Here is a 27,833-nt window from a genome sequence, read left to right on the forward strand (position 1 = left end):
TATGCCATTCATCTCTTCTCTGTCTCACTGTGTGCAATTACTGAAGCTTTCCCATGCTTAGTTCAGTAGTCCCACCACATATGCCAGCCATAAGCTATATTAAATGAGAATTTAAAAAAATAATTGAAAGCCTCACTGCGAACCCTTTAATTTTTCAAAGAATGCAGCAGAGGCTCACAGTCGTAAAGTGGCTACCCTAAGCTATATGGAGACCTAGTAGCTGGAGCTCTGAAAGAGTCTAGCTTTCTGACTGCCATCTTTACCTCTGACTCTGTGCAGTTTTTGTTCTAGAATAGAGTGGAGAAATTACATATAGTTTCTAGTAAGACAGTATCATCATTTCAGCTAGGCATGGTGGTGCACACCCGTCATCCCAGCACTGGGGGAAGCAGAAGCAGGCCGATCTTTGTGAGTTTGAGTACAGCCTGTTCTATAAAGCGGGTCCAGGACAGTCAAGGCTACACAGAGAAACCCTGTCTCGAAGGAAGTGGGGGGGGGGAAGCAAGCAAGCAAGGAAGAAAGAAAAAAGAAAACTTATGAGTCTAGAAATGCAAATGGTGTCTTCCATACAGAATAAACCAAAATTCATTTGGCATTTTTTTATGAACTATGTGTTTACAGCCGTATTAAATACTATTCTTATTTAATTTTTACAACAGGTCTGATTTCTGTCTTGTAAGTAATGCAACAAAAACTTGAGGATGTTAGTACTTTCTACAGTGTAATAAAATCAAAGAGGTACCAAGATTTCTCTTCATATGAACATCCAGTTAGATCAGCTCCATTTGTTGAAGATGCTGTCTTCTTTCCATTTATGAAAATTTAGTTGTCCATAGGTGTGTAGATTTACCTCTGGGTTTTTTATTTTATTCCATTGATCAATCTGTCTGTTTTTATAATGCCATGTGGTTTTTATTACTACAACTCTGTAGTACAGCTTGAAATCCCCAGAAGTTATTTTATTTTATTATCTGGGATTGTTTCAGCTGTTCTGGGATTTTTGTTTTTCCATATGAAGTTGAATATTATTCTTTCAAGGTCTATGAAGAATAGTGTTGGGATTTTGGTGGGGATTACCTTGAATATATAGATTGCTTTTGGTAGGATAGCCATTTTTACTATGACAATTCATGAGCATGGGAAATCTTTCCCTCTTCTGATATCTTCTTCAGTTTTCTTCCTCAAAGCCTTGAAGTTTTTATCATATAGGTCTTTCATTTGCTTGGTCAGAGATAGCCCAAGATATTTTGTTATTTGTGGCTATTGTGAAGGATGTTGTTTTCTTGATTTGTTTCTCAGCCTGTTTGTCATTTGTATATAGAAGGGCTGCTGATTTTTCAGTAAATCTTTATATTCAGCCACTTTGTGAAGGTATTTATCAGCTGTAGGAGTTCCTTGATAAAAATTTTAGGGTTGCTTATGTATACTATCATATTGACTCTTTCCTTTCCAGTGTATCCCCCTGATCTCCTTAGTTGTTTTTTTGCTTTAGCTAGAACCTTAAGTACTATATTGAATAGATCTGGAGAGAGAGGGGACAACCTTGTCTTGTTCCTGATTTTAGTGGAATTGCTTTGAGTTTCTCTCCATTTAATTTCAGTTTTAGCCTTATTGTAAATTGACTTTATTATGTTTAAATATGTCCCTTGGATTCCTGATCACTCCAAGACTTTTATCATGAAGATATGTTGGATTTTGTCAAAGACATTTTGAGCATCTAATGAGATGATCATGTTTTTTTTTTTTTTTTCTTTTCAGTTTGTTTATATGATGGATTACATTGACAGATTTTTGTATATTGAACCATCCCTGCATCTTTGGGATGAAGCCTACTTGATGATAGTGGATGATCTTTTTGATGTGTTTTTGGATTTGATTTGCAAGTATTTTGTTGTGTGTTTTTACATCAATGTTCATGAGGGAAATTGGTCTGTAATTCTCTTTCTTTGTTAAATCTTTGTGTGGTTTGGGTATTAGGGTAACTATGGCGTCATAAAATGAATTTGGAAATGTTCCTTCTGGTTTTTTTTTCTTTTCTTTTCATTCATGTTTTGGTTTTGGTTTGTCGAGACAGTTTTTCTGTGTAACCTTGGTGGTCCTGGACTTGCTTTGTAGACCAGGCTGGCCTTGAACTCATAGAGATCTAACAACCTCTGCCTTCCTGAGTGCTGAGATTACAGGCATGTACCACCACTCCTAGCTTCTGTTTCTATTTTGTGGAATAATTTGAAGAGTATTGGTATGAGCTCCTCTTGGGTGTGTTGTGGTGGTCTGATATGATACAGTTTTATTTTTTTTTTCCTTCAGTTTTCTTATATATGTTGAGACTTGCTTTTTGACCAAGTATGTGGTCAGTTTGGGATCGTGTTTTGTGATGTGCTTATTTGTGTGTATGCCTTTGTGCTGACATAAATTTATGTGCCTAATATGCATGCAGGTGCATTCAGAGGCCAGAGGATGTCCTTAAACTGGATTTATAAGCAGTTCACAATTGTGATGTGGATGCTTCGAATCAAACTTCAGTCATGTGGAAGGCTTACTGATCAGTAAGCCTTCTTAACTGCTGAGCCATCTCTGCAGCCCCCGGCATTAATAATCCTTATTGAAAGATATTAAATACACTTTCACTGTAACTAAAATTATTTCAGATTAGTTTTTTTCTTTTCTGAAGATTAAGTGTAAATATTAAGTAATCTCAGGTTTCCTTTTGCCATGGTAGAGGAGCAGACAGCTGGTTTCTCCTTTGGTGTTCTCATGCTTGACATTCCACTGCAGAATTGCATTCCTGTCTTAAATATCTCCTCTCAACTCAGTCCATTTAGCAAACTCATACTACCACAGTCGATTGATCATTAACATTGGAGAGCTTCTGTGTGTGAAAAAAACACGTAGGCAGATTGCCATCCTTCTGATTTATTTATTTATTTATTTATTTATTTATTTGTATAGCTTTCATGCAATGGAGTTGTTATTATTCTGTTTCATAGATGAGTAAGCTAATGCTTACAGTTGCTGAGTAATTGCATCAGGTTCTGTATTGAGAATAGTCCAGCCTAAGATTCAGGTTGTATTTCTTTCTCTTTACTGACTTTCGTAATTGACAGCAACTGTCATTTTTCTGATTAACTTTCCTCTAACAAAAGAATTCCAAAAACATGGTCAATGACTGTTCCCAGAAAGGATAGCAAATATTTTCTTTTTTTCACAGACCTATCTAGAATTACTGATTTTTGTCATCAATAAGTAGTAGTAGTTACTTGTTAGTGACAGTTAAGATAAAAAAATTAGTAGCAAATTAAAATTCTTAGAAGTATAATACAGGATTTTTGCTTTGATTTTGTATTGTTCCTTTATAACATTAAACTAAAGTATTCCAATTATTTTATTTATGCTTCTCAGAAATGGAGAGATTATGAATGTACAAAATAAAGACAAAGTTTTTGTTTTATGTCTGCTCAATATATAAGGTCTTAATTTAAGAATTTTGCTCACCGCAGAAGGCATCTGAAAGATCCTACCAAGCAGCGTTTCAAAACAGATACTAAGACTCATAACTAAACCTTCAGCAGAAGGGGAGTTAGTATGACAGGGAAAGGGTAGGAGCCCCACAAGGACCAAATATATCTGGGCACAGGGTTTTTTTCTGAAACTGTTTCTCCAACCAAGGACCATGTATGGATATAATCTAGAACCTTTACTTGGACGAAGCTTGTAGTAGCTCAATAACCAATTGGTTTCCTGTAGTAGGGGAAACAGGGACTATCTCTGACAGGAACTCAATGGCAGGCTCTTTGACTCCCCTCCCCCAAGGGAGGAGCAGTTCTGCTAGGCCACAGAGGAGGACTTCACAGCCAGCCCTTAAGATACCTGATAAAACAGGGCCAGACAAAAGGGCCCTGTCCATGGACTTGGAAAGGGGTAGGGAGAAGATGAGGGAGGGAGGGTGGGATTGGGAGGGAATGGGGGAGTGGGATGCAGCTGGGATGCAGAGTTGATAAAATGTAAATAATAATAACAAACAATAAAAAAAATTAAAAAAAAGAATTTTGCTAAGTAAATTAGAACACATTTAGGTGATGTTCAAATTATATATTATATACTGTTCTGATTTTATAACTGAAAGACTGTGCAGGAGAACCATCTTTTGTTTGCATAGGAATATTTTTAAAAGGCAGTCAAAAGAAGTTTACAGACATGCAATTATGAGCTGATGAATCTATAGTGACATATTATTGTCACCTAAAGCTCATAGTCTACATAGGACTTTATATAATACTACGATGATCGATATGTGTCATTAAATTTTCATAAAGCCCATGCTATAGAGTAAAGCCCATACCCAAAGAGTAAAGTCCTATGTAGACTATGTAGTCCTATGTAGACTATGTAGTCCTATGTAGTCCTATGTAGACTATGTAGTCCTATGTAGACTATGTAGTCCTATGTAATACTATTACTGTCCTAAAATTCATGTGCTTGTTTGTACCTTCCACCCATAAACTCTTCACACCCACTGACCTTTTCATTGTCTTTGTAATTTTATCATCCCTAGAATGTCATAATTGGATCTTTTTCACATGTCCTATTTGCTAGTAAGATTTTAACATTTCTCCGTTTCAAAGGAGGCATGTATCTTTATATTCGACATATTAACAGTTCACTTGACTCTGGAAAATGCAAATGTCAACATTTCAGTAATTACTAAACTGATGTATATCTGATGGAAGCATTTTCTCATACAAAATGTGAATTAATATTTAAAATTATGGTATGATTTGGGGCTGGAGAGGAGCCTCGGTGGTTAACAGCATGGGTAGCTTTTCAAAGGATCTGGGTTCAATTTCCCAGTATTCAGTACCCAGTGGCTCATCTGTAACTTCATTTCCAAGGAATCTGATTCTCTTTTCTGGCTTCCATAGTACCAGTCACTTATGTGGTGCACTGACACAGATGCAGGCAAAACACCTGTACACATAAAACAAATTTTTTTTTTTTATGTAAAGAAGCTATGATTCGTTGAATCTCATAAAGATAGTTGGAAGGAATTTGTTTATATTGATTAAATAGTGTCTCTGCATGTATGTCTGGGGAGCTTCCTTCATATCTTTTTTGAGTGCTCATTTTTTTTCAGCCCTGACTAGTGTTCCTTTGCGTGCCTGGCCCACATTCTGTTCTTTTACTGCTGAAGGGCATCTTGGGTACTTGCAGGTTTGGATGGTTACAAGTAAAGTTACTATGAATACCCCTTGAAGAAATTTATATGGACATAAGTTTTTAATTCATGTGTGTGAAGTCAGAAGTAATGAGGCTGTTTTGTATGATAAGAGTATGTTTAGTCTTACGAAAAAAATGTCAATTTTTTTCCAGATTGACTGTACCATTTTGTATTCTTCCTAGCAGTGGATGGGAATCCCTGCTGCTCCATGCCTTACCTGTTTTTGATATTGCTAGAGCTTTGGATTTGGGCCATCTTAATAACACCGTGTTTGAATTTTCAGTTCTGTAACACAATTTCTCACAAGCTTTTTATTTCTTAGCTGTATCTTTTTGGTGAGGTATCTGTTAAGTCTTTTTCTTGTTTCTTAAATTAGACTCTTCTTTTTCTGTTTTAGGAATTCTCTGTGTATTTTGGGTAACAACCTTTTGTCTAGTTTTGCAAGTAAGCTAATGTAGGCCTTTCAGACTGATATTAGCTAGTGCCCACTCTCCTTAGTTTTCTGGAAGAGATTCTAGATATGACATATAATGTCTACCTGAAGTATTCAGTAAAATTTATTGGTGAACTCATTAGTGTTTGTTGCTGTTTTAAAATATGTTAATTATTGATTATTGATTCAGTAGCTTAAATATCTACATACTTAATCAAATTGTGTATTCTTTGTGTGTGAGTTTGACAGGCTCTGAGTTGATCATATTTTTCTTTTGTTGTCTGTCAACGCTAGTGATGTGTCTCTAATTTATTTGTTGTATTAGTAGTTTGTTTTCTTTCTCCCCATCCATCTCTCCTTTTCAGTTAAACTGACTAGAAGCTCATCAATTTTATTGATGTTTTCAAATAATTTGTTTTGTTTTACTAATTTTTGGGTTTCAGTTGTAGACATGAATCATTTCTTCTCTTCCTCCTCAGTTTACTCACTTTGTATCCCAGTTTACCCCTCTCCCTCATCTCTTCCCAGTCCCACCCTCCCTTCTTCTTCCTCCCCTATCCTTCTGTCCTAGTCCACTGGTAGGGGAAGTCTTCCTCCCCTACTGTCTGACCCCAGCCTATCAGGTCCCATCAGAACTGCCTGGATCCTTTTCCTCTGTGGGCTGGCTAGGTCACTCCACCAGGGAGAAGTGATCAAGGATCAGGCAACCGAGTTCATATCAGAGACTGTCTCTTCTCTCCTTAATAGGGAACCCACATGGAGACTGAGTTGTCTTTGTGCTCCATCTGAGCAGGGGGGTCTGTGTCCTCTCCATGTATGGTCTTTGGTTGATGCATGAGATTCTGCAGTTCTCCTTGGGCCCTACTTATTTATTTATGGCTTTGTTGGTCTCCTTTGGGGCTCCTGTCGCCTCTGGGTCCTTTTATATTCCACTTCTTCTATAAGACTCCCTGTACTCTATCCAAAGCTTGTCTGTGAGTCTCTGCATCTGCTTTTATCCCTTGCTGGGTGGAGTCTTTTGGAGGGCATCAGTGATAGGCTCCAGTATTGTTCCCTCTCTTCTACTGCTTCCAGTGCCTATCCTGTTTTCCCTTCTGAATGAGAAATAAGGATCTTCTCTAGTGTCCTCCATGTTGTTTAGCTTCTTTATGTCTGTAGATTTTAGATGTTTATGTTATATATTATATGGCTAGTATCCACTTATAAGTGAGTATATACCATGCATGTCTTTTGGCTTCTGGGATATCTCACTCAACCCACACACCTATGGACACCTGATTTTTGACAAAGAAGCCCAAACCATACAGTGGAAAAAGGCAGCATCATCAACAAATGATGCTGGTCTAATTGGATGTCTAGATGTAGAAATATGCAAGTAGATCCATACTTATCACCCTGAATAAAAGTAAAGTCCAAGTGGATCAAAGACCTTAACGTAAAACCAGACACACTAAATCTGTTAGAAGAAAAAGTGGGGAAGAGCCTTGAACGCCTTGGCACAGGAGACAGCTTCCTGGACAGAACACCAAGAGCTCAGGCTCTAAGGTCAACAATCAATAAATGGGACCTCATGAAACTGAAAACCTTCTGTAAAACAAAGGACATGGTCAACAGAACAAAATGACAGCCTACAGACTGGGAAAATATCTTCACCAACCCTATATCTGACAGAGTGATAATATCCAGATATATAAAAAACTCACTGAGACTGTTTCTCCAACCAAGGACCATGCACAGATATAACCTAGAACCCCTACTCGGATGTAGCCCATGGGAGCTCAGTATCCAAGTGGCTTCCCTAGTTAGGGAACAGGGACTGTCTCTGACATGAACTCAGTGTTTGGCTCTATGACCTCCCCCTCCTTCCCTGAGGGAGAAGCAGCCTTGCTAGAACACAGAGGAGGACATTGCAGCCAGTCCTGATGAGACCTGATAAGCTAGGGTCAGATGGAAGGGGAGGAGGACCTATCCTATCAGTGGACTTAGAGAGGGGTAGAGAAGAGAGTAGAGGAGGGAGGGAGGGAGGGATTTGGAGGACATAAGGGAGGGAGCTACAGCTAGGATACAAAGTAAATAAACTGTAACTAATATAAAAAATAAAAATTTAATTAAAAAAGAACCCTTAACCCTTTAATAAAATTATTTGCAGTTCCATAAAAAAAAAAAACTCAAAAAATTTAAACACCAACAAACTGGGTAATCCAATTAAAAATGGGGTACAGAGCTAAACAGAGAATTGTCAACAGAGGACTATCGAATGGCGGAGAAACACAGAAATGCTCAGCATCCTTAGTCATTAGGGAAATGCAAATCAAAATGACACTAAGTTACCATCTTACACCAGTCAGAATGGCTAAGATCAAAAACTCAAGTTACAACATATGCTGGAGAGGATGTGGAGAAAGGGGAACCCTCCTCATTGCTGGTCGGAATCTGGTGCTTTCTCAGAAAACTGGGAATATGCTACCTCAAGACACAGCTATACCACTTCTGGGCATATATCTGAAAGATGCTCAACCAAACAATAGGACATTTGCTCAACTATGTTCTTAACAGCTTTATTCATAATAAGCAGAATCTGGAAACAACCTAGATGTTCCTCAACTGAAGAATGGATGCAGAAATTGTGGTATATTTACAAAATGGAATACCACTCAGCTGTTAAAAATAAGGAAATCATAAATTTGTAGAAAAAGAGATGGGACTAGACACGTATTCTTTTTTTTAATTCTTTATTAATTACATTTTATTCACTTTGTATTCCCCCTGTGATTCCCTCCCTACTCCCGTCCCAATCCCTCCCTTCCTCCACCCTCTGCATGCATGCCCCTCCCCAAGTCCACTGATACGGGAGGTCTTCTTTTCCTTCCTTCTGATCCTAGTCAATTAGGTCTCATCAGGAGTGGCTGCATTGTCTTCTTCTGTGGCCTGGTAATGCTGCTTCCCCCTAAGGGGGAGGTAATTAAAGAGCAGGTCAATCAGTTCATGTCAGAGACAGTCCCTGTTCCTATTACAATGGAACCCACTTGGGTACTGAACTGCCATGGACTATATCTGTGCAGGGGTCTTAGGTTATCTCCATGCATAGTCCTTGGTTGGAGTATCAGTCTCAAGAAAGACCCCTGTGCTCAGATTTTTGGTTCTGTTGCTCTCCTTGTGGAGTTCCTGTCTTCTCCAGATCTTACTGATTCCCACTTTGTTCCTAAAATTCCCTGCACTCTGCCCAAAGGTTGCCCAGGCAACTTCCTGAACAGAACACCAGCAGGACAGGCTCTAAGAGCAACAATCAAAAAATGGAACCTCATGAAACTGAAAAGCTTCTGTAAAGCAAAGGGCACTGTCATGAGAACAAAACGACTGCCTACAGATTGTGGAAGGATCTTCACCAACCCTATATCTGACAGAGGACCAGTATATATAAGAACTCAAGAAGTTAAACAGCAACAAATTAAGTAATCCAATTAAAAAAATGGAGTACAGAGCTAAATAGAGAATTCTCAATAGAGGAATATTGAATGGCAGAGAAACATTTAAAGAAATGTTCAACGTCCTTAGTCATAAGGGAAATGCAGATCAAAACAACCCTAAGATTTCACCTTACTGCCATCAGAATGGCTAAGATGAAAAACTCAAGTGACAACACATACTAGAGAGGTTGTGGAGAAAGGGGAACCCTCCTCCATTGCTGGTGGGAATGTAAACTTGTACAACCACTCTGAAAAGCAATCTGGCGCTTCCTCAGACAACTAGGAATAGTGCTTCCTCAAGATCCAGCCATACCACTCCTAGGCATATACCCAAAAGAGGCTCAAGTACACAATAAGGACATTTGCTCAACCATGTTTGTAGCAGCTTTATTTGTAATAGCCAGAAGCTGGAAACAGTCCAGATACCCCTCAGTGGAGGATTGGATACAGAAATTGGATACATCTACACAATGGAATGTTACTCAGCAATAGATAAAAAACAAGGAAATCATGAAATTTGCAGGTAAATGGTGGGATCTGGAAAAGATCATCCTGAGTGAGCTATCCCAGAAGCAGAAAGACGCACATGGTATATACTCACTCATATAGACATATAATACAGAATAAACCTACTAAAATCTGTACACCTAAAGAAACTTATCAAGAGGTAGGACTCCTGCTAAAATGCTCAATTCCTATCCAGAAAGGCAAAGAGGATGGACATCAGAAGAAGTAGAAAAGAGGGAATAAGTTAGGAGCCTGACACAGAGGACCTCTGAAAGGCTCTGCCCTGCAGACTATCAATGCAGATGCTGAGACTTATTGTATTTTTAATGGCTTAAGAGCAAACATTATATGGTCCCTATCTTTTTAAACTTAATATAGTGTGTTTAATGATGTGAGAGCAAACATTTGTTCACTATCCTTTTAAACTTTGTATAGTAGGTTTTATACCCTAGAATGTGCACTAAGTGTTTTGTGACTCTGAGAAGCACATGTAGTCTCTCTGTACCTAGTCTACGTGCTCAGTTATATTCTGGTGACTGAATCAGATCTGTCTACTTGCCAGATCTGTCCACTGGGGTACAGATACTTGTAAAGTCTCCAGAGGCAACAGAAGATTGATCTGTTTTTACCTTGCGTTGTTTTTTTTTTTTTTCAATTGTAGTTATTTTATATGTGTGGGTGTTTTACCTGTGTACACATATGTAAGAGAACACCTGATCCTTAGGAGAAGAGAGACAGCTGCAAGTTGTCATGTTGGTCCTGAGAGTTGAACCCAGATCTTCTGGAAGAGCATCCAGTACTTTTAACTGCCAAGCCACCATCTTTCTAGAAATCCCCCTACCTTGGCATTTCTTTTAGTCTTTAAAAATGTGTGTGTGTGTGTAAATGTACAAGGCCCATTACTCATTCCATTATATATCACACACACAGTGGAATAGTATTTAACCTTAAAAGAAACAAGGTTGGGGGGCTAGAGAGATGGCTCAGAGGTTAAGAGCACAGCCTGCTTTTCCAGAGGTCCTGAGTTCAATTCCCAGCAACCACATGGTGACTCACAACCATCTATAATAAGATCTAGTGTCTTCTTCTGGCGTGCGGGTGTATATGCAGATAGAACATTGTATACATAATAAATCAATAAAATATTTTTTAAAAGAAACAAGGTTGTTTTTGTAGGATTTTACAATAAAAATGGAACTTAAAATTGGCTAAATAATTACAAAGCTCAAAGTGTATTTAAAATTCTTAAAAAGATATAGTTTACATACCTGCATAAGAAAAACATCTCAAGGGTACCAGACTAACCATATTTTCATAATTCCATTCTTAGTTAATGTTTTCCACCCTCAGTATTTACCACTTATTCCTCCTAACTACACCTGTTTACCAGCACATCCTGACTTCTTTCTGCACACCCATCTTCAGCCTCTGATAACTGCCATTCAGGTGTCTATAGTAGCTTTGTGAAAAATGCCTTTTCTTTTGAGGTTAAATACTATTTGTGTGTGTATGTGTGTGTGTGTGATGTATAATGCAGTGTGTAATGGAATAATACTCCATTATTAACACATGGACATTTAGGTTGTTTTCTTTTTCTTTTTTTAAAGATTTTTTATTTATTTAATGTATATGATGCTTTATCTGCCAGAAGACATCAGATCTCATTACAGGTAGTTGCTGGGAATTGAACTCAGGATCTCTGAAAGAGCAGTCAGTGCTCTCAACCACTGAGCCATCTCTCCAGCCCTTTAGGTTGTTTTCTTAAGTTGGTGTTTAAATAGGAATATAGATGTTTCTTTGATATATTGATGTCTGTTACTTAATATATATGTCGAATATTGGGGTTGCTTGATCATATAATATTGTTTAAGTTAAGGAACTTCTATACTGTTTTTTTTATAGTAGCCGGACTAATTCATACTCCTACCACTAATATGCAAAGGTTGTCTTTTCTCATGTTTTCTCCAGTATTTGTCACTGTTAGCCTGCTCAGTGCAATAAGCATAATAACCTGAATGGTGTGATGCCTCTTTGTAGATTATTTTGCATTTTACTCAGAACTAATGATATGAATAATTTTTTTCTTTTTATTTTATTAATTACAGTTTATTCACTTTGTATCCCCCCATAAGCTCCTCCCTCCTCCCCTCCCAGGCCCACCCCCCCCTCCCCCTTCTTCACGAATGCCCCTCCCCAAGTCCACTGATAGGGGAGGTCCTCCTCTCCTTCCTTCTGATGTTAGTCTATCAGATCACATCAGGAATGGCTGCATTGTCATCTTCTGTGGCCTGGTAAGGCTGCTCTCCCCTCAGGGGGAGGTGGTCAAAGAACAGGCCTATCAGATTATGTCAGAGGCAGTCCCTCTTCCCATTACTATGTAACCCACTTGGACACTAAGCTTCCGTGGACTACATCTGTGCAAAGGTTCTAGGTTATCTCTATGTATGGTACTTGGTTGGAGTATGAGTCTCTGGGAAGACCCCTTTGTTCAAATTTTCTGGTTCTGTTGCTCTCCTTGTGGGGTTCCTGTCCTCTCCATTATTCATAAATTATCTTATGAATAATTTTTTAATGTACCTGTTGGTTCTTTGTATAACTTCTTTTGAGAATTGTTTAGTTAGGATTACTGTCCACTTTAAATCAGATTATTATTACTCTGCAATTAAGTTGAGTTCTTTGTCTTTTTGAATTTAATGTCTCATCAGAAGTGTAGCTCAGTAGTTTTAATTTTGAATTTATTTTCTAGTTGTAGTCATACAAGGTGTTGGTAATAATGTAGCAGGATTTCTAGTCCAGGTAACCAGCTTTTCTTATCAGGAAACAGTTTATTTTGCTGGCTGGCCTCTTGCACAGTATTATCCAGAAACCAAGAGCCCTGGATGTGGAATACTTTTTTCTTTCTTTTTCCTTCTTTCATTCCTCCCTTCCTTCCTGCATTAATAAAAACTGCTAGGGTGGGGAGAAAACGGGGCTGCACTAGAGATGTGGTCATTTTACCCTTCCGCCTTGTGGTGCGGTACTGACCAGCCTGCATGTGAATGTATGGACACTGACCCTCCTCATAGGCTGCTTCGTGTTTCTTCCCCTCACCCCACCGCTTATCCTCGGGGAACTCCTGCTTCTTCTACCATGCCAGCTAATCAATACATTAATTTTATTTTTCTTTGGTTTTAGGAAATATACTATATCTTAAGGTTATTCAGTGGTCCTTTCTGTAGATTTAGAGTCACATGCTATCTCACCACTTGGCAGTTATTTTCAGTGAGTAGCAGTGGGCTTTGGAGAATAGTAGGGAGAGGACAAATGGAGAGTTCCATCTAATTTTTTTAAGTATTGAGCTTTCATTATAATATAATTTACTGGAGTGTTTGGAGCTGAACTGGTCACCATCTTTAAGTTAGTAAAAACTTAGTAGGAAATATAACGTTTCATGAATAAGATACCTTTAGAGATTAAAGGCATGATGCTTAAGCATTTTGAAGAAAAGTAAATTTATTGGAATTTTGTTCTGTACTCATAGGGCAAAAGTTGGATTGTTAAAAGAAGTTATGAAGATTTTCGGGTACTTGATAAACATCTTCATCTCTGCATTTATGACCGACGATTCTCCCAGCTCTCAGAGCTTCCCCGGTCTGACATCCTGAAGGACAGTCCTGAGGTAATCATTTAGAACCTTGCAGAAATAACAACACATATGACTTAGCCAAAATTTTTGTCATTGTGGAGTACAGTAGCACCTAGGATCATGCCTGGGATTGCTTGTCACAGAACAGAAATTTACTAAGATATTCAGAAATAAACATGTCAGTGAATATCATATAAGAGTGGGAAGCCTCATAATGACAATAATGTACATATCCAATACATATTAGCAGCTTATTTTTCCAGGGAATGTGAAAATATGAAAACCCAACATATTAACAGAATTCATTACTAGTGCAGTCTGTACTGAAGCAGTGCTGTTGGGCATGTTTTGATGGCAGGCTTTGTCTGTGAACTCATTTGCAGTCCATTTCTTAAAACAAAAAAGGTTTAAACATTTGTATAGAGAAGAAATTCTTTATCATCTCAGTAATAAAAATATACTTAGAATAAAAATTATGAGTAATTTTGAAAATAAATGAAATACATTTTATGCAAAAACAATATAACGCCATAACCCTTATATAGAACGATTGTAGAACAGGAGTAGTAGAAATCTTACACACAAACACTGAGTAAACAAAGTAATGGAGGCCAGTGCTGAAGGCCTTTGGAAGTACGATTATTTACTTCTGAGTGAGAAGAAGCCCATAAAACAAGAGCATATTTTTATAAAATAAAGTAATCAGATCTTGGAAATAAAATATCATGTCCATTAATAGTAGCAGACCTGAATAACTGGACTACATAGGGAGATAACTACAGGGAATTAGTGAGCTGGGAAACCACATCATTAGCATATAGTTCCTATAAAGGGCAGGAAGTTAAGAAGTTGTCAGAAGATAGTTGGAATTGTAGAAAATAGGTACAGAGTAGCCCTTACTCATAGGAGTTATAGGAGGAGAGAGGATGATTAAAAATTAATATAATAAGCTTCTTAGAGCTAAAGAAAGCAATGTTTTTAGTTTCAAGGGGGTCCATTAAACACTACCATATCCCTGAGTGAAAAGCCTCACGCATATTAGTTACTATTCTGTTGCTGTGACAGAAGACCCTAATTAAAGCATCCTACGGAAGAGTTTATTTAGGCTTCCCTGTTCAGAGACATACAGTTCATCATGTCAAGGAGACATGGTAGCAGGCAGAGAAGTCATGCTGGTAGGAGCAGGAGGCTGGACGGTCATATTACATGCAGAGGGTGATGGAAATAGATCTGGGTTGTAAAGCCTCAAGGCCTGTCCCCAGTGACCCTTTTTGTTCAGCAAGGCTCCAGTTCCTGAAGGTTTCACAGCCTTTCCAGACAATACCACCATCTGGAATCAAGTTTTGAAACACATTAGACTATGGGAGACAGTTTATATTCAAGCAAGCAACATTCTGTTCTTGGCCCCATAGTTTCACAGCCATCTCTCAATGTAGAATGCATTTGGTCCAAATTCAGAAGTCCCCATAGCCTTTCACAGTGCCATCATTTTTCAAAAGCCCACTTTATTTTCTGAGACTCAGGGCATTCTCTTAAGTGTGATACCCTGTAAAATAAAAGCTTGAGTTGACATAATTCTAACATAATGTCACAGAGTAACATTCCTGTTCCAAAGGGGAGGAATGGGGCAGAGCAAAGAAAGACTTGGCCAAAGGAAGACTAAAATCCTCCAGTGAAAATCCCAAATCTTATAGCTCCATATCTATCATCTGGGGCAGGAACTGGGATCAACTCAGTTACAGAGGAGTTAGGCAGTCCCACCCTTCTAGCTCTGCTGCCCATGGCAGTCATATCTTTTCTCTTGGGCTGCCTCTACTTCATGAATACAGCTTTCTTAAGTGGACATCCCATGGTTCTGGCTTCTCAACATGTATTTCAGCTTAGGTGTCACTCATAGCTTCACACGGTGGCTGTTTGGTACCTCCTGGCAGGGAATCTGACCTTGTCACTTGTTTGGCTTAATGGCTTTTCTGTGGAACCATACTATGAATTCCTCAATCTTTCATCTTTCATGCCTGCAAAACTAGCACAACATAGATGATTCTTGGCAAGTTCTCCTGCCTCCTCAGGTGGAACATGAACCTCTTGGTTGTGGTTTTGTTTTTGTTGTTGTTATGTAATTTTTTTAAAAACTTCTTTGAGAATTTCCTACATGTATACAGTAGAATAAATACATACACTTTATTTCCCTTTCCATCTTCCTCATATCCTCGAAAACATTCCCTTCTGTCTTCTTTTGATAGCCCACTAAGCCTAGTTAGTGCTGCTTATGTGTATGTGGCTGTGTGACTATCCACTTGAATATTGGAAACCTACCAGTGGCCATACCCTTGAAGCAGAATGATTCTCCCTGCCTCTAAATCTACCACCTGCCAATTGTTCCTCAGTAAAGAGTAGGGACTGGACATTGTCTCTTGATCTATGCTGGAGTTTTGGGTAGTTCGATTTTGTGTGGGTCTTGTGCAAATAACCTTAGCTTTCTCCCTGTCTTCTAGCATTTAAACTCTGTTTCCTCTTCCAAGCGTCTCTCTGAGCCTTCATGGGCATGGGCTGGGGGTTCCTTTATAAAGATGTCTTCCTTAGTGCCAAACAATCTGATGTTTCTTCTTAATACTTAGACCACTGTCTGCATTGACTGCTGTCTATTGCCCCCCCCCCCCCCAGGTTCTGTAACCAATGATGAGAACACTGCCCTTTATCTATGGGTATTCACATAAATATTTAGAAGGCAATTTGACAGACTTTATGTCTATTTGGCAAAATAACCATAACTCAGTCTCTCTTAGGTCCTGTGACTTTCTAAGCCATGTGTGGGCTTTTCATACAGGATTGCTCTACCAGACATGAAATTCTCTTGTGGAGAGGACATCAAATCCAGTCAGAAAGTGCTTAGTTAGCCCATAACAGTTATATCATTCTTGAACTAGTGGGCACTTCTTACCTGCCACATATGTATTATAACATGCAAAGCCCAGCTCTGAATATCTTTTCTCTATTAATCTCACACTCCACCACAAGCCTGCATAGCACCTTCCAGCACTATGAAAGTTAGCCACCATGGAGGAGGGTTCTTGGTTGGTTGGACATTGCTTTATGCATGTTGAACCATAGTTTAGCAGTTTCTGTGTGCTTGCTCTGGGAAGCACTTCCTAGTTAAGTGCTTTCCATGAATTGTAAACTCCATTGGCATTTGAGCTTAGGCTCTTTGCTTTCAAATAAATTTTTATTTTCACAGTTATAGTACCTTTAGTGAGTGGGATCTAGCCTTCAGGATACTTTCCCGTAGGTGGGAACATTACTCTTTAATGGTGCTAATTACTTTTTAGTTAAAGATCCTTCTCATTTATACTCAACTTGTTTATATCTTTAAGCTTGCTTGCACAGCCTTCCTCTGAAACCACATTATTCAGTTTTTTTGGGCTCTATTTATTACTCTCTGATGTTGTAGATCTGAATGAGCAAAAATCACAACATAGCTTTAAATGTTGGCTTGCCTTAATACTTCCTCAGCCCATCAAATGAGGCCATTGCTCTTGAACTCAACCTCTGGTTCTTGAGACACAAGCAGAATACATCTAGACTCTTTGCAAGAATATAATCCAAATGGCCTCTAGTCTAGTTCTCCATAGACTTTTCTCTGAAACCTCCTGGGCTGGCCCTTACAGTTTACTTTTTTCTCCACAGTCAGACCTTCCAAATTTCTACCAGAATGGCTGGTTCAGTCCTGCTTTGGCATTCTAGGTCTTTCCTACCCCAAATTTCCAAACACATTCCACCACATTCCTCTTAGAATCCAGTTCCAAAGTCTTAAAAAAATCCTAGAAGATCAGATTTAGCATAGCAAGAACTCCATTTTTGGTACAAACTTGTGACTCTGTTCTTTTTCCCGACCAAAACAACAGCAACAATAACAACGACCACACCACTACCACCGTCAACCACAACAAAAACAATCAATGACAAGAAACCCAACTTCTGGAGAAAGGACATGTTTTGGCTTACATTTCCAGAGAGATTTGGTCCACTATGGTGGGAAATATAAGGCATTAAGAAGGAATCATGGTCTCAGGAGCAGGAGCTTGTCTGCTCACACTATGAATATTCAGGAGGTAGAGGGGGGAGCAGGCTGTGAAGACTTGGTTCTCTATCATTGTTCTGCCACACATTGTCATATCCCAGAACAGTGAGCTGTACTATGGTGTAGGATCACAAGAATATGGCTGCTTCTGTACAGCTATATGCATAGGAGATTACAGCCAAAGAAGGTAAAGACAAGCATGGGGAAAGGTAGGTTGAAAAGCTGCAGATGTATCTTTTAATAACACTTCTTGCATTTTCAATACAAAAAGACAAAAAGTCATAAAATTAGAAGCTGTGGAATATGGCCTTGATGATGAGGTGTTAGAAGCTAAAAATCCCGTATTAGACAGTGTCTGATTACTCTGTGAAGTGCCATCGTCTCAGTGGTGGCCCTCTATTGTCAGTGAAGAGATCTCTATACCTGTTAGTTCATGCTGTTCAAGATGGGGGTCTCACCTTGTAGCCCTGGCTGGCCTCGCAGAGACCCACCTGCCCCTGCCTCCTGAGTGCCACTGATGTAATTATTAAATGCCTGAATATCTGTTTTACTCACACAAATGACAGTTTGTGTGAGTTTTTTGAAACAGGGCGGCTCTCCCTCTGTTACCATGACTCTCTCTCTCTTTTCAGTCAGTGACTCAGATGCTCACAGCTTACCTGTCACGCCTTTCAACTATTGCTGGCAACAAGATCAACTGCGGGCCGGCCCTCACCTGGATGGAGGTATCTGATCATCTCTGATAAAATTTATTCTAAAATAATTACTTAAGGAAGTTGTTAGAAATTTGACAGTGGATGAGTTTTACAAATAAAGTATTTTCTTATTTTCCAGGAGGATTAGTGACTGATGGTTTTCATTTTAATTTGAATATATATATGGGTGTTGTGCTGGCATGTACGTCTGTTGCTCTTTCTGTGTGTCATGCCCCAAAGGGCCCAAAGAGGGCTTCAGATTCTCTGGACTTAACATTACATGGCGTATGAGCCACCATGTATGTGGGTGCTGGGACTCAGTCCTTACAAGACCAGCCAGTGCTCTTAAATGTTGAGATATCTCTCCAGCATGGTATCTGATATTTTGTTATTAAATATTTCTCTTTAATTTTCAAAAATTATTATTAATTATTTAATTAAAATTTAATATATATATTCTTTCCTCTCAGTAAAAATTGTAAGGAGGGTAAGAGGGAGCCAGGCATGCTTACACTAAGAGCATGACTTTGCTATAATTAGTTGAGTGATCTTGGAAAATAATTTAACTTCTCTAAAATTACATAATTAATTTCTCCACTTTTTCATTTTTATCTTTAAGTGAAGGTAATGATAGTGTACGTTAGAATTATGAGAATAAAATTAAATTGTATACATTATGTTCACAGCACACAGACTGCCACAACTTGGCTACCTAATAAGTGATAGAATTCTAAAGGTTTTTGTTACATTTTGGGACATACACGTGCTGCAGAGCCTGCATTTGGAAAGTAGAAGACATCTTGCAGAAGTTGTCTTCTGTCCTTCCACTGTGTGGGTCCAAAGGGATCAAACTTACCTGATTAGGCTTGTTGGCAAGTGTGTTTATCTGCTGAGCTGTCTTACTGGCCCCTGTAAATTACAGGCTATATATATATATATATATATATATATATATATATATAATAATTATTATTAAAAGTCTTTTGGGGCTTATCATCTTCCTAAATTGAATTTTCATTTATGGATAGACAAATCCTATGTCGTTAAACATTCTGTGGTACTGTATTTTTATTGTAGATTGACAATAAAGGAAACCATCTTCTAGTTCATGAGGAGTCATCTATCAACACTCCTGCTGTTGGTGCTGCCCATGTTATCAAGCGGTATACTGCTCGGGCCCCTGATGAACTGACCTTAGAGGTAAATTAATTAGAAAGTGTTCATTGTTCTCTGGCCGTTGCTACCTTTATAGCCTGTCTCTAGTTGTTTTAATAATTCACTTAATAAAAAAAAATTAAAGGCATGGGATTTTTCTGTAGTCCTTTTATTTTAGCCTGGAAAACTTTCTAAATTTGGTTAAATGAGTATAATCATCCTTCAGCTTTCAGTGTCAGGGCCTCCCATTTCTACCAAGAAGTCATCCTTGGTCTATCTCCATGGGAACTGAATACTCCAGTGAAGGGCTGGATGCCATTCAGAACAGCTCTCATCATATCACTGACATGCAGTCATGGTTTTGTCTTTCTGTTCATCTCAGCAAACAGTGTCTAGGGTTTATTTGGAAAGCTGAGTTATCAAAGGAGAGGCTAAGAGAAAAAAGGAGTATTTCTTGCTATCATATGTAAAAGGAGGGGGTTTAAGTCTTTTTCCCCTAAAAATAAATATTGACTGATATGAGACAATAAATGCTAATAGTTTTTTTATATACCAGTGAGCTATGTAACATCCATTTATTGCAACTCCATTCATAATAACCAAGTTATGAAATCAGTCCAGGTGTTTATCAGCAGATAAATGGAGAAAGAAAATGTATATGTGCATAATTAAGTTTTATTCAGCTGTGAAAAAAAAACCAACAACAATATTATGTCATTTTCAGGTTAATGGCGGGAATGAAAGCTATCATTTTAAGTAAAATAAGCTAGACTCCGAAAGACAATTATTCACATTTTCTTTCATATATGGAATCTAGAATTAAACGTTTGCCTGTTAACTATCAGATACAAAAGTGGAGGGAGTCTATTTGTGAGAAAGAAAACCAGTTGGGGATAGGGTAAGAGACAATAATGGAAAATGAATATGATCAGAGGACATGGTAGACATGTATGAAAATATAATAAAATCCACTATTTTGTATAGCAAACAAAAGCTAATAAAAATTGAAAAAATAGAACATTGAAATAGAAAGCAAATCGTTTATTATGAGGATGCAAAGTTTGATCATGCTGAAGGCTGAAACATGTCTATCTGATTTTCATTTTAATTGTCTATATTTATGATAGTTCTTTGTATATAATAAGCAATCAGTAAATGTGTATTTATTGAGCAAATGAAGAGTGTAGCAGTTTTACAGAATAGAATAAGAACTGTTCTCAAACTAAACTGTTAGGCTTTGCATATAAAATGCAAATATTAAAAGATGCCATGATTCTTAACAAACATGACTTTTAAGATTGTATATTCGTAACCCAAGAAATTAGTGTAAAGGTAAAAAGACAGATGCTAGAATATAATGCTGTCATGTACTTAGCCTGTCAGCTATCAGCATTTCTTTTTCTTTGTGTTGATTCTTACTCTGGGATTTATCTATACTGAAAAATGATATTTTGTCATAAAATAAATTTCTGTTAAGAAATGCTAGGCATATGGCACATGCCTCTAGTCCCAGCGCTGAGGCCACACTGTCTATGTTGTGAATTCTACAATATCTATAGCTACTTAGTGAGACCTCTCAATAGATAGATAGCTAAGTAAATAGAATTAATTTTGAATGTTTCATTATAAGGTATTATATTACTAGACATAATAATGATAAAATAAAAAGCCAGTTTCATCATTTTAATACTTAATAAGTATTTTCTTATGCAATTTAAAACTCATTAAAGATTATTTTAAAGTTTCTATGAACATTTCACATGTATACAGAGAATTCTGATCATATCCACCCCCATTTCTTCCTTTCGCCTCCTCCTCAGTTATCCCCTAACACTTCCCTTTTGCAGCAACTGGTTAAGTCCAATTAGTGCTGCCCATATGTGCATTTTCCTTGATTAAAGAATATAGGTTCTATTAAATATATAATTAAAAAGTTCTGTGTATGATTTTGTTCATTTGTATAACTTAAACATTTGCCTTTTACAATGAAGAAACCTAATTCTTTAGTGGCCTATTAGTATCCTCTATTCACAGGGGAGTTATCGGCCTTTACATTTACTATGAACTCATCTCAGGCTTCTTTCTTTGATTAAATAAGATATGTCAGGTACTCTGTGTTGTACCTGTATGTACATGGTAATCAGTATTTATAGATACTACTCTAAATATGTACATTTAATGTTATCTTTTAGAGATGACTGGTCTCTGATAGTAACAGCAGGAACAAAGTTCAAAAGCTCTTTAACTGATGTCTCAGTAAAATCAAAGTACTGTTGAGTCAGAAATGAATTGATATTCATAACCCAAGCATCCTGGCTTTGCTAACTAGATTAAAGTATATGTTGTTTGCCTCCATGATTATTTGGCTGTCAGTTTCCACCAGCATCATAAAAGAACGCCATGCAAAATTTATACTAAATGCCTTTTGTTTGCACCATGGTAAAGCAAAAGGGTCCTAAGGTGGAAACTGTTCTAACAGAAGTGGTGATGATGGAGTGATACCTGGCTTTAAAGTGTGTTATACTGGGGCTAGAGAGATGATACAGAGATTAAAAATACTGGTTGCCATTGCCAGGACCAAGATTCAGTTCCTAGATCCCATATGATGGTTCACAACCATCTATAATTCCAATTCCAAGACATCTGATGTCCTTTTCTGATCTCTGCAGGTACCAGAAACACACAGGGTTTGCGTATATTCATAAGGCAAACCATTTATATGCAGAAAAATAAATAAATCTTTAAAAAAAAAAAACATATTGTGCCAAAATCTGGTGTTTTGCAGTTTCTGCATGTCTGTTAGCTGGATCAGTTTTGTGCTACTTAACTTTCAGTTAAATACCCTTTAGTAAAAATAAGACTATTAAAATTAATTTTAAAAGTCAGTATGTTTTCCCAGAATTTATTAAATCATGATTTAATAATTTGCCATTTTATACAATTTATATCTTAATTATGATATAACAATTGGTTTAAAGTTTATCAAAAATGTTTTACCTAAATTTTTAATTCTTGTAGGTGGGAGACATTGTCTCTGTTATTGACATGCCTCCCAAAGTATTGAGTACATGGTGGAGAGGCAAGCATGGATTTCAGGTAAGCAACAAAGACATTGAATGTGAGGAAGCTCAAAAAACATTTTCCACGTTTCCTTAGTGTAGCTGTTCACAAGATGCCCAGAGACGGCATCATAAATGTTTGCAGCGGTGGCGAGATGTGGGTGATGGTGGTGTTAGCATTGATTCCTGCATCTGGTTGTATTGTGCTGGCTTTTCGCCGTCTCCCCTGAACTGGATAATGTCAGAGGGAGCACAGTTTCGGGCCTGAACACTACTTTCCAGGTGATCAGAACTATGGAACTGCTTTGCTTCTGACTTAAATATTGACTCACATATGCTTTCCATTAGAATTTTCTAATTATCAAATTTTTCTATAAAAATGCGTTATTACAGTATGTTGAGGACAGAACAGTAGAATTGGAAGCTGTCTCATTCATCTTTTCTACATATGCTTCAACAGGTTGAGACTTGACAGTGGCATCTTTTAGCAATCCATACTTTTAACCACTTGGACTTTTAAAGTAGCAATCCATACTTTTAACCAATTCATCACAATACGTCTTAATGATCTTACATGAATATTTATATGACCTTATCTTTTAAAACTACATAGAGTAGCCTCTGAAAATGTCTTAAATTATATTTTTAATCTGTACCCTGTGGGTGTTTTTTCCCCTTGGGGTCTTATTGCTGGTAGCTGTGGTTCCTCTTTGAAACTGTTTCAAAAACATTATATAAAGTATATTATAGAGTTAGAGATTTGTTAAGCTATTATGTAACTATTTTAACCTTTACCTATTCAGAAATTTTGATTATTAGCTTTTTATGAAATGTGCATATTTAAAACATATTAATATCGTTAAAAGAGTGCAAAATGATAGTTGATTGTGAACTTCGGTGTTAGTCTGCTTGGATTTTGTTCTATGCTATCTGGGGCTTTGTCTTATCAAGTGGAGACCACTTTTGTAATTGGAGTTTTCCATTTTCTCAGTGCTCTGAGTAATAATGATTTTGATAAAATATAAAACTGGGTAGGAGACTTAATTTTTCCTGTTAAGGGGTTAATTCTTGGCCCAGGGAAATGGCTGAGGAGGCAGAGATATCTACTGCCAAACTTAACAGCCCTAGTTTAATCCCTGGGGTCTACATAGTGAAATAGAGAACCAACACCCAAAAGTTGACCTGTCTTCCACCCATATGCCCTGACATGCGTTCATGTGCATTTGTGAGTGTGGCTCAAATAAATAAATGCTAAAAACAGAAGTGACCAAAACCAAATTGGCTTTCAAAAGAACCAAGCTTTGGTCTTAATGTTATTATCAGCTTTATTCTGTATTGTCTTAGATGTGTTATTTGTTTCTTTTGGACTTAAGTTTCATATTAAAATCAGAGGTTCTGCTTATAATTTAATTTTGTTTTAACATCTTGATTATATAATGATAATAATAGTAGCAGTTTTTCCTTATTTATATAGCAATTATGTGTTGAGTGGTGTAGGCATAGACTACTCTCCTCATTATTTTATTAAGGCCTGCACTGATTTGTTTCTCAGGCTTATTGAAGTTACAGGAGACTGAAGAGATGGCTCAGTAGTTAGGAGCACATACTGCTCTTATAGAGACCCAAGTTAAGTTCTCATTACCCACATCTGGTAGTTTTTGATCACCTTTAATTAGTATACATTAACAAGTTTAAAACTAGTAAAAATTTAATTTATTTCCAGAATGTATTAAGATAAAGTTGTTTGTTTATTTTTTAATTTTAATTTTATTTTTATTTCAGTTTATTCACTTTGTATCCCAGGTGTAGCCCCCTCCCTCATCTCCCTCTTCTTCTCCTATGCCCCTCCCACAGGCCAATGATAAGAGGAGGTCCTCCTCCCTTTCCATCTGACCCTAGTCTATCAGGTCTCATCAGGACTGTTTATTTTGGAGGCAGGGTCTTTCTACATAGGGAAATAGCTTTGTCTTTCTGGGAACTTACTATGTAGACCAGGCTGGCTTTGCACTCAGGGATATGCCTGTTTCTGTATCCCCAGTGCTGGAATAAAAAGCATGTTCCACTGTGCTCAGGAAAAATATAATAATGCAAGATTTTCATTTGATGATCAAATCTTGTTCATATGGAGTTTTCACTTTCCTTGGCCTCAGGAAAGCAACTCAGTCTGTAGATACATTGGAATCTCCTCTAAGAACAGCAGTTGATGAGGTGCCTATAAAACCAAGAACAGATCTTCAAATGTCACTGTCAAAACTTTTAAAAAGGAGCCCAGTATTTTAAGAACAGACTCTACTCAGCTCATTATTTCTTGCTGTTTCTACACCAGTCATTGGGAAGAGTGCATATGGCCAACTGCATGGAGGAATATGAGTGGGAAAATGTGTTGGACATCTTTGAAGAAGTGTTACTTGGCATTTTTATTTAGTTTTTTTAAATTAAAAAATCTTTCAGGTAGTTATTACCTCCCACTGTTATGGAAGGAGATGGGTTTTTTTGTTTGTTTTTTGTTTTTTTTTTTTTTTTTTGGAGGTTTGATAGTTCATTAAAAATGTGGCACTAGAGTGCCACATCAGTGAATGATGGATAGGGCCAAGACGCTAAGTCAGGTTTATATATCCCATTGCCTGAAGAGCACCAAGTAGATTTCTAGAATTACTCTCTCCTTTTATGAACTTTCTACTTCAGTTTTTATGCTCTAGAAAGAAACATTCAACCAGCAGGAAATGCAGTAAAGGTTGGCCAGCAGTATTGTGGGGCATATACCCGTTTACTGGTGTACTGCCGTCATTGTGTGCTGGGGAGGGTCTTTCTGCCAAGCTCTTTCTCCCTACTCTTGTTAGATATTTTTGAATTCTGAAATGTGTGGGCCGCCGCAGAGGTAGTAACTACTCCAGATTACTAGTGGGCCCTATTTTACATAGGTAAGTATACTGTAGCAAAATCTACCCAAATTCTGTAATCGTTAAAAGCATTTAACAGTTTAAAGGTATTACAGGAATGCATTCTTTTTTTCTTTCTTTTTTTTGTAGTTTCTATTTTTATTAATTATAGTTTATTCACTTTGTATCCCCCTTGTAGCTCCCTCCCTTCTTCCCTCCCAATCCCACTTTTCCTCCCCCTTCCCCACCCATTCCCCTCCCCAAGTCCACTGATAGGGGAGGTCTTCCTCTTTTTTTGTTTTGATATAATTTTTTTATTTTTAATATTAATGACAGTTTATTCACTTTGTATCCCAGCTGTAGCCCCCTCCCTCATGCCCTCCCAATCCTACCCTCCCTCCCTTATCTCCTCCTTTCCCTTTTCTAAGTCCACTTATGGAGAGGTCCTCCTCCCCTTCCTTCTGACCCTAGCTTATTAGGTCTCACCAGGGCTGGCTGCAATGTCCTCCTCTGTGGCCTAGCGAGGCTGCTCCTCCCACGGGAAGCAGGGGAGTCTGGTGAGGTCAAAGAGCTAGCCATAGAGTTCATGTCAGAGACAGTCCCTGTTCCCCTTAGTAGAGAACCCACTTGGATACTGATCTGCCATGGGCTACGTCTGAGCAGGGGTTCTAGGTTATGTCCATGCATGGTCCCTGGTTGGAGAAGCAGTCTCAGACAAGCCCCTGTGTTCAGATATATTTGGTCCTTGTGGAGCTCCTGTTCTCTCCATGTCTTATTAACTCTCTCTTCTTTCATATGATTCCCTGCACTCTGCCCGAAGTTTGGTTATGAGTCTCAGCATCTGTTTGATACACTGCTATGTAGAGTCTTTCAGAGGCCCTCTATGGTAGGCTCCTATCCTGCTTCTCATTTTTCTCCTACTTCCAATGTCCGTCTTATTTGTCTTTCTAAGTAAGGATTGATCTTCTTACCCTGGGTCCTCCTCCTTGTTTAGCTTCCTTAGTTGTACAGATTTTAGTATGTTTATGCTATCTTATCTTAAAGGTCTAGTATCCACTTATAAGTGAGTGTATACCATGTGTGTCTTTCTGCCCCGGGATACCTCACTCAGGATGATCTTTTCTAGTTCCCACGATTTGCCTGAAAATTTCATGATTTCCTTGTTTTTAATTGTTGAGTAGTATTCCATTGTGTAAATGTAGCACAATTTCTGTATCCATTCCTCAGTTGAGGGACATCTGTGTTGTTTCCAGGTTCTGGCTATTACAAATAAAGCTGCTACAAACATGGTTGAGCAAATGTCCTTGTTGCGTATTTGAGCATATTTTGGATATATGCCTAGGAGTGGTATAGCTGAATCTTGAGGTAGCAGTATTCCTAATTGTCTGAGAAAGCACCAGATTAAAATTTCCAAAGTGGATGTACTAGTTTGCATTCCCACCAGCAATGGAGGAGGGTTCCCCTTTCTCCACAACCTCTCCAGCATGTGATGTCATTTGAGTTTTTGATCTTAGCCATTCTGATGGGTGTGAGGTGAAATCTCAGGGTCATTTTGATTTGCATCTCCCTGATGGCTAAGGACACTGAGCATTTCTTTGTTTTTCTGCCATTCTACAATCCTCTACAGAGAGTTCTCTGTTTAGCTCCGTACCCCATTTTTTAATTGGATTACTTGATTTGTTGTTCTTTAACTTCTTGAGTTCTTTTTATAGTCTGGATATTAGCCCTCTGTCAGATATAGGGTGGAATGCATTCTTTATAGAACACTTTTTGTCACCCTTTTTAGGCAATCAATATTCAGGGTTTTAAATTTTTCTAATATATATTATGTAATGTAAATTATGTTGAAGTTCCTTGTATTCCGTACATTTTGATATAGATAGGTGATACAAATTCAGAAGTTAAAGAGTAGTGTGTATGTGTGTGTGTTCATTCTGTTATTGACAAGGTTACTTTTAAGGTTTATTTATTGCTTTATTTGTATATTATGTACTATACTTGTTTTCTAGGACTATCATATTGACATACCACAGACTGGTAATGTTAATACCAGAAATTTATTTTCACAATGTTCTGGAAGTTAGAAGTCCATGACTAAAGAGATGTCAGAGTTGGTTTCCTCCAAGCTCTGTCTCCTTGGCTTGCAGATAATTTTCATCTTATTTTATCCTAAGGTGGCATTTCCTCTGTATGTGGGGTGTCTGTGTCCTAATTGTTTTTTAAAAAAATAAAGAAAGATAAAGATTAGGTCATACCCGTATGAGCTCATTTGACCTTAATTATACCAATAAAAGCTGTTTCTAAATGTAGGCTCATTCTAAGATATTTAAAGATAGAGTTCAACATAAAAATTTTGGAATGATACAGTTAAAGCCTCTAGGCTTGGACTTTTAAAACCTACTTTATTTGGGGTTCATATACACCTCTATCTCCCATCAAACTGACAGTAGGTGGGAGAGAAAGAAGGTTAGTAGGGACAGGGCAGATAGACCTTTTTAGACTTAGTTCTTTGGGGTGATTCTACTCTTTGTTGTCAGGATTCCAGTAGTCCAGCAAACAGCAAATAGCGAACAGCTGTGGTAAACAGCAGCAGTGGCACAAATCAGCAGCAGCCTCGTTGAAGCATTCTCAAGCATTTCTCTCTAGGACCACCTTAAAGTGTTCTCTTTCTCTCTCTGTCTCTGTCTCTGTCTCTCTCTGAACTCCCATTTCTCCCTTCT

General features: G+C 37.8%; 1 protein-coding gene across 6 annotated transcripts in view; it reads left to right on the forward strand.

The window, feature by feature from the left end:
* Positions 1-27,833, forward strand: part of Arhgap32 (Rho GTPase activating protein 32) — a 247,903-nt gene that overhangs the window by 141,421 nt on the left and 78,649 nt on the right. For all 6 annotated transcript variants that reach the window (XM_060371387.1, XM_021647027.2, XM_060371383.1 and 3 more), the window contains 4 exons: positions 13,143-13,280; positions 17,958-18,050; positions 19,098-19,220; positions 22,194-22,271. In XM_060371387.1, the coding sequence (XP_060227370.1) occupies positions 13,143-13,280; positions 17,958-18,050; positions 19,098-19,220; positions 22,194-22,271 (432 nt within the window). The remainder of the gene's footprint in view (positions 1-13,142; positions 13,281-17,957; positions 18,051-19,097; positions 19,221-22,193; positions 22,272-27,833) is intronic.

This window comes from Meriones unguiculatus, chromosome 1 (genome assembly GCF_030254825.1).
Source record: "Meriones unguiculatus strain TT.TT164.6M chromosome 1, Bangor_MerUng_6.1, whole genome shotgun sequence".
Taxonomy (NCBI): Eukaryota; Metazoa; Chordata; class Mammalia; order Rodentia; family Muridae; genus Meriones; species Meriones unguiculatus.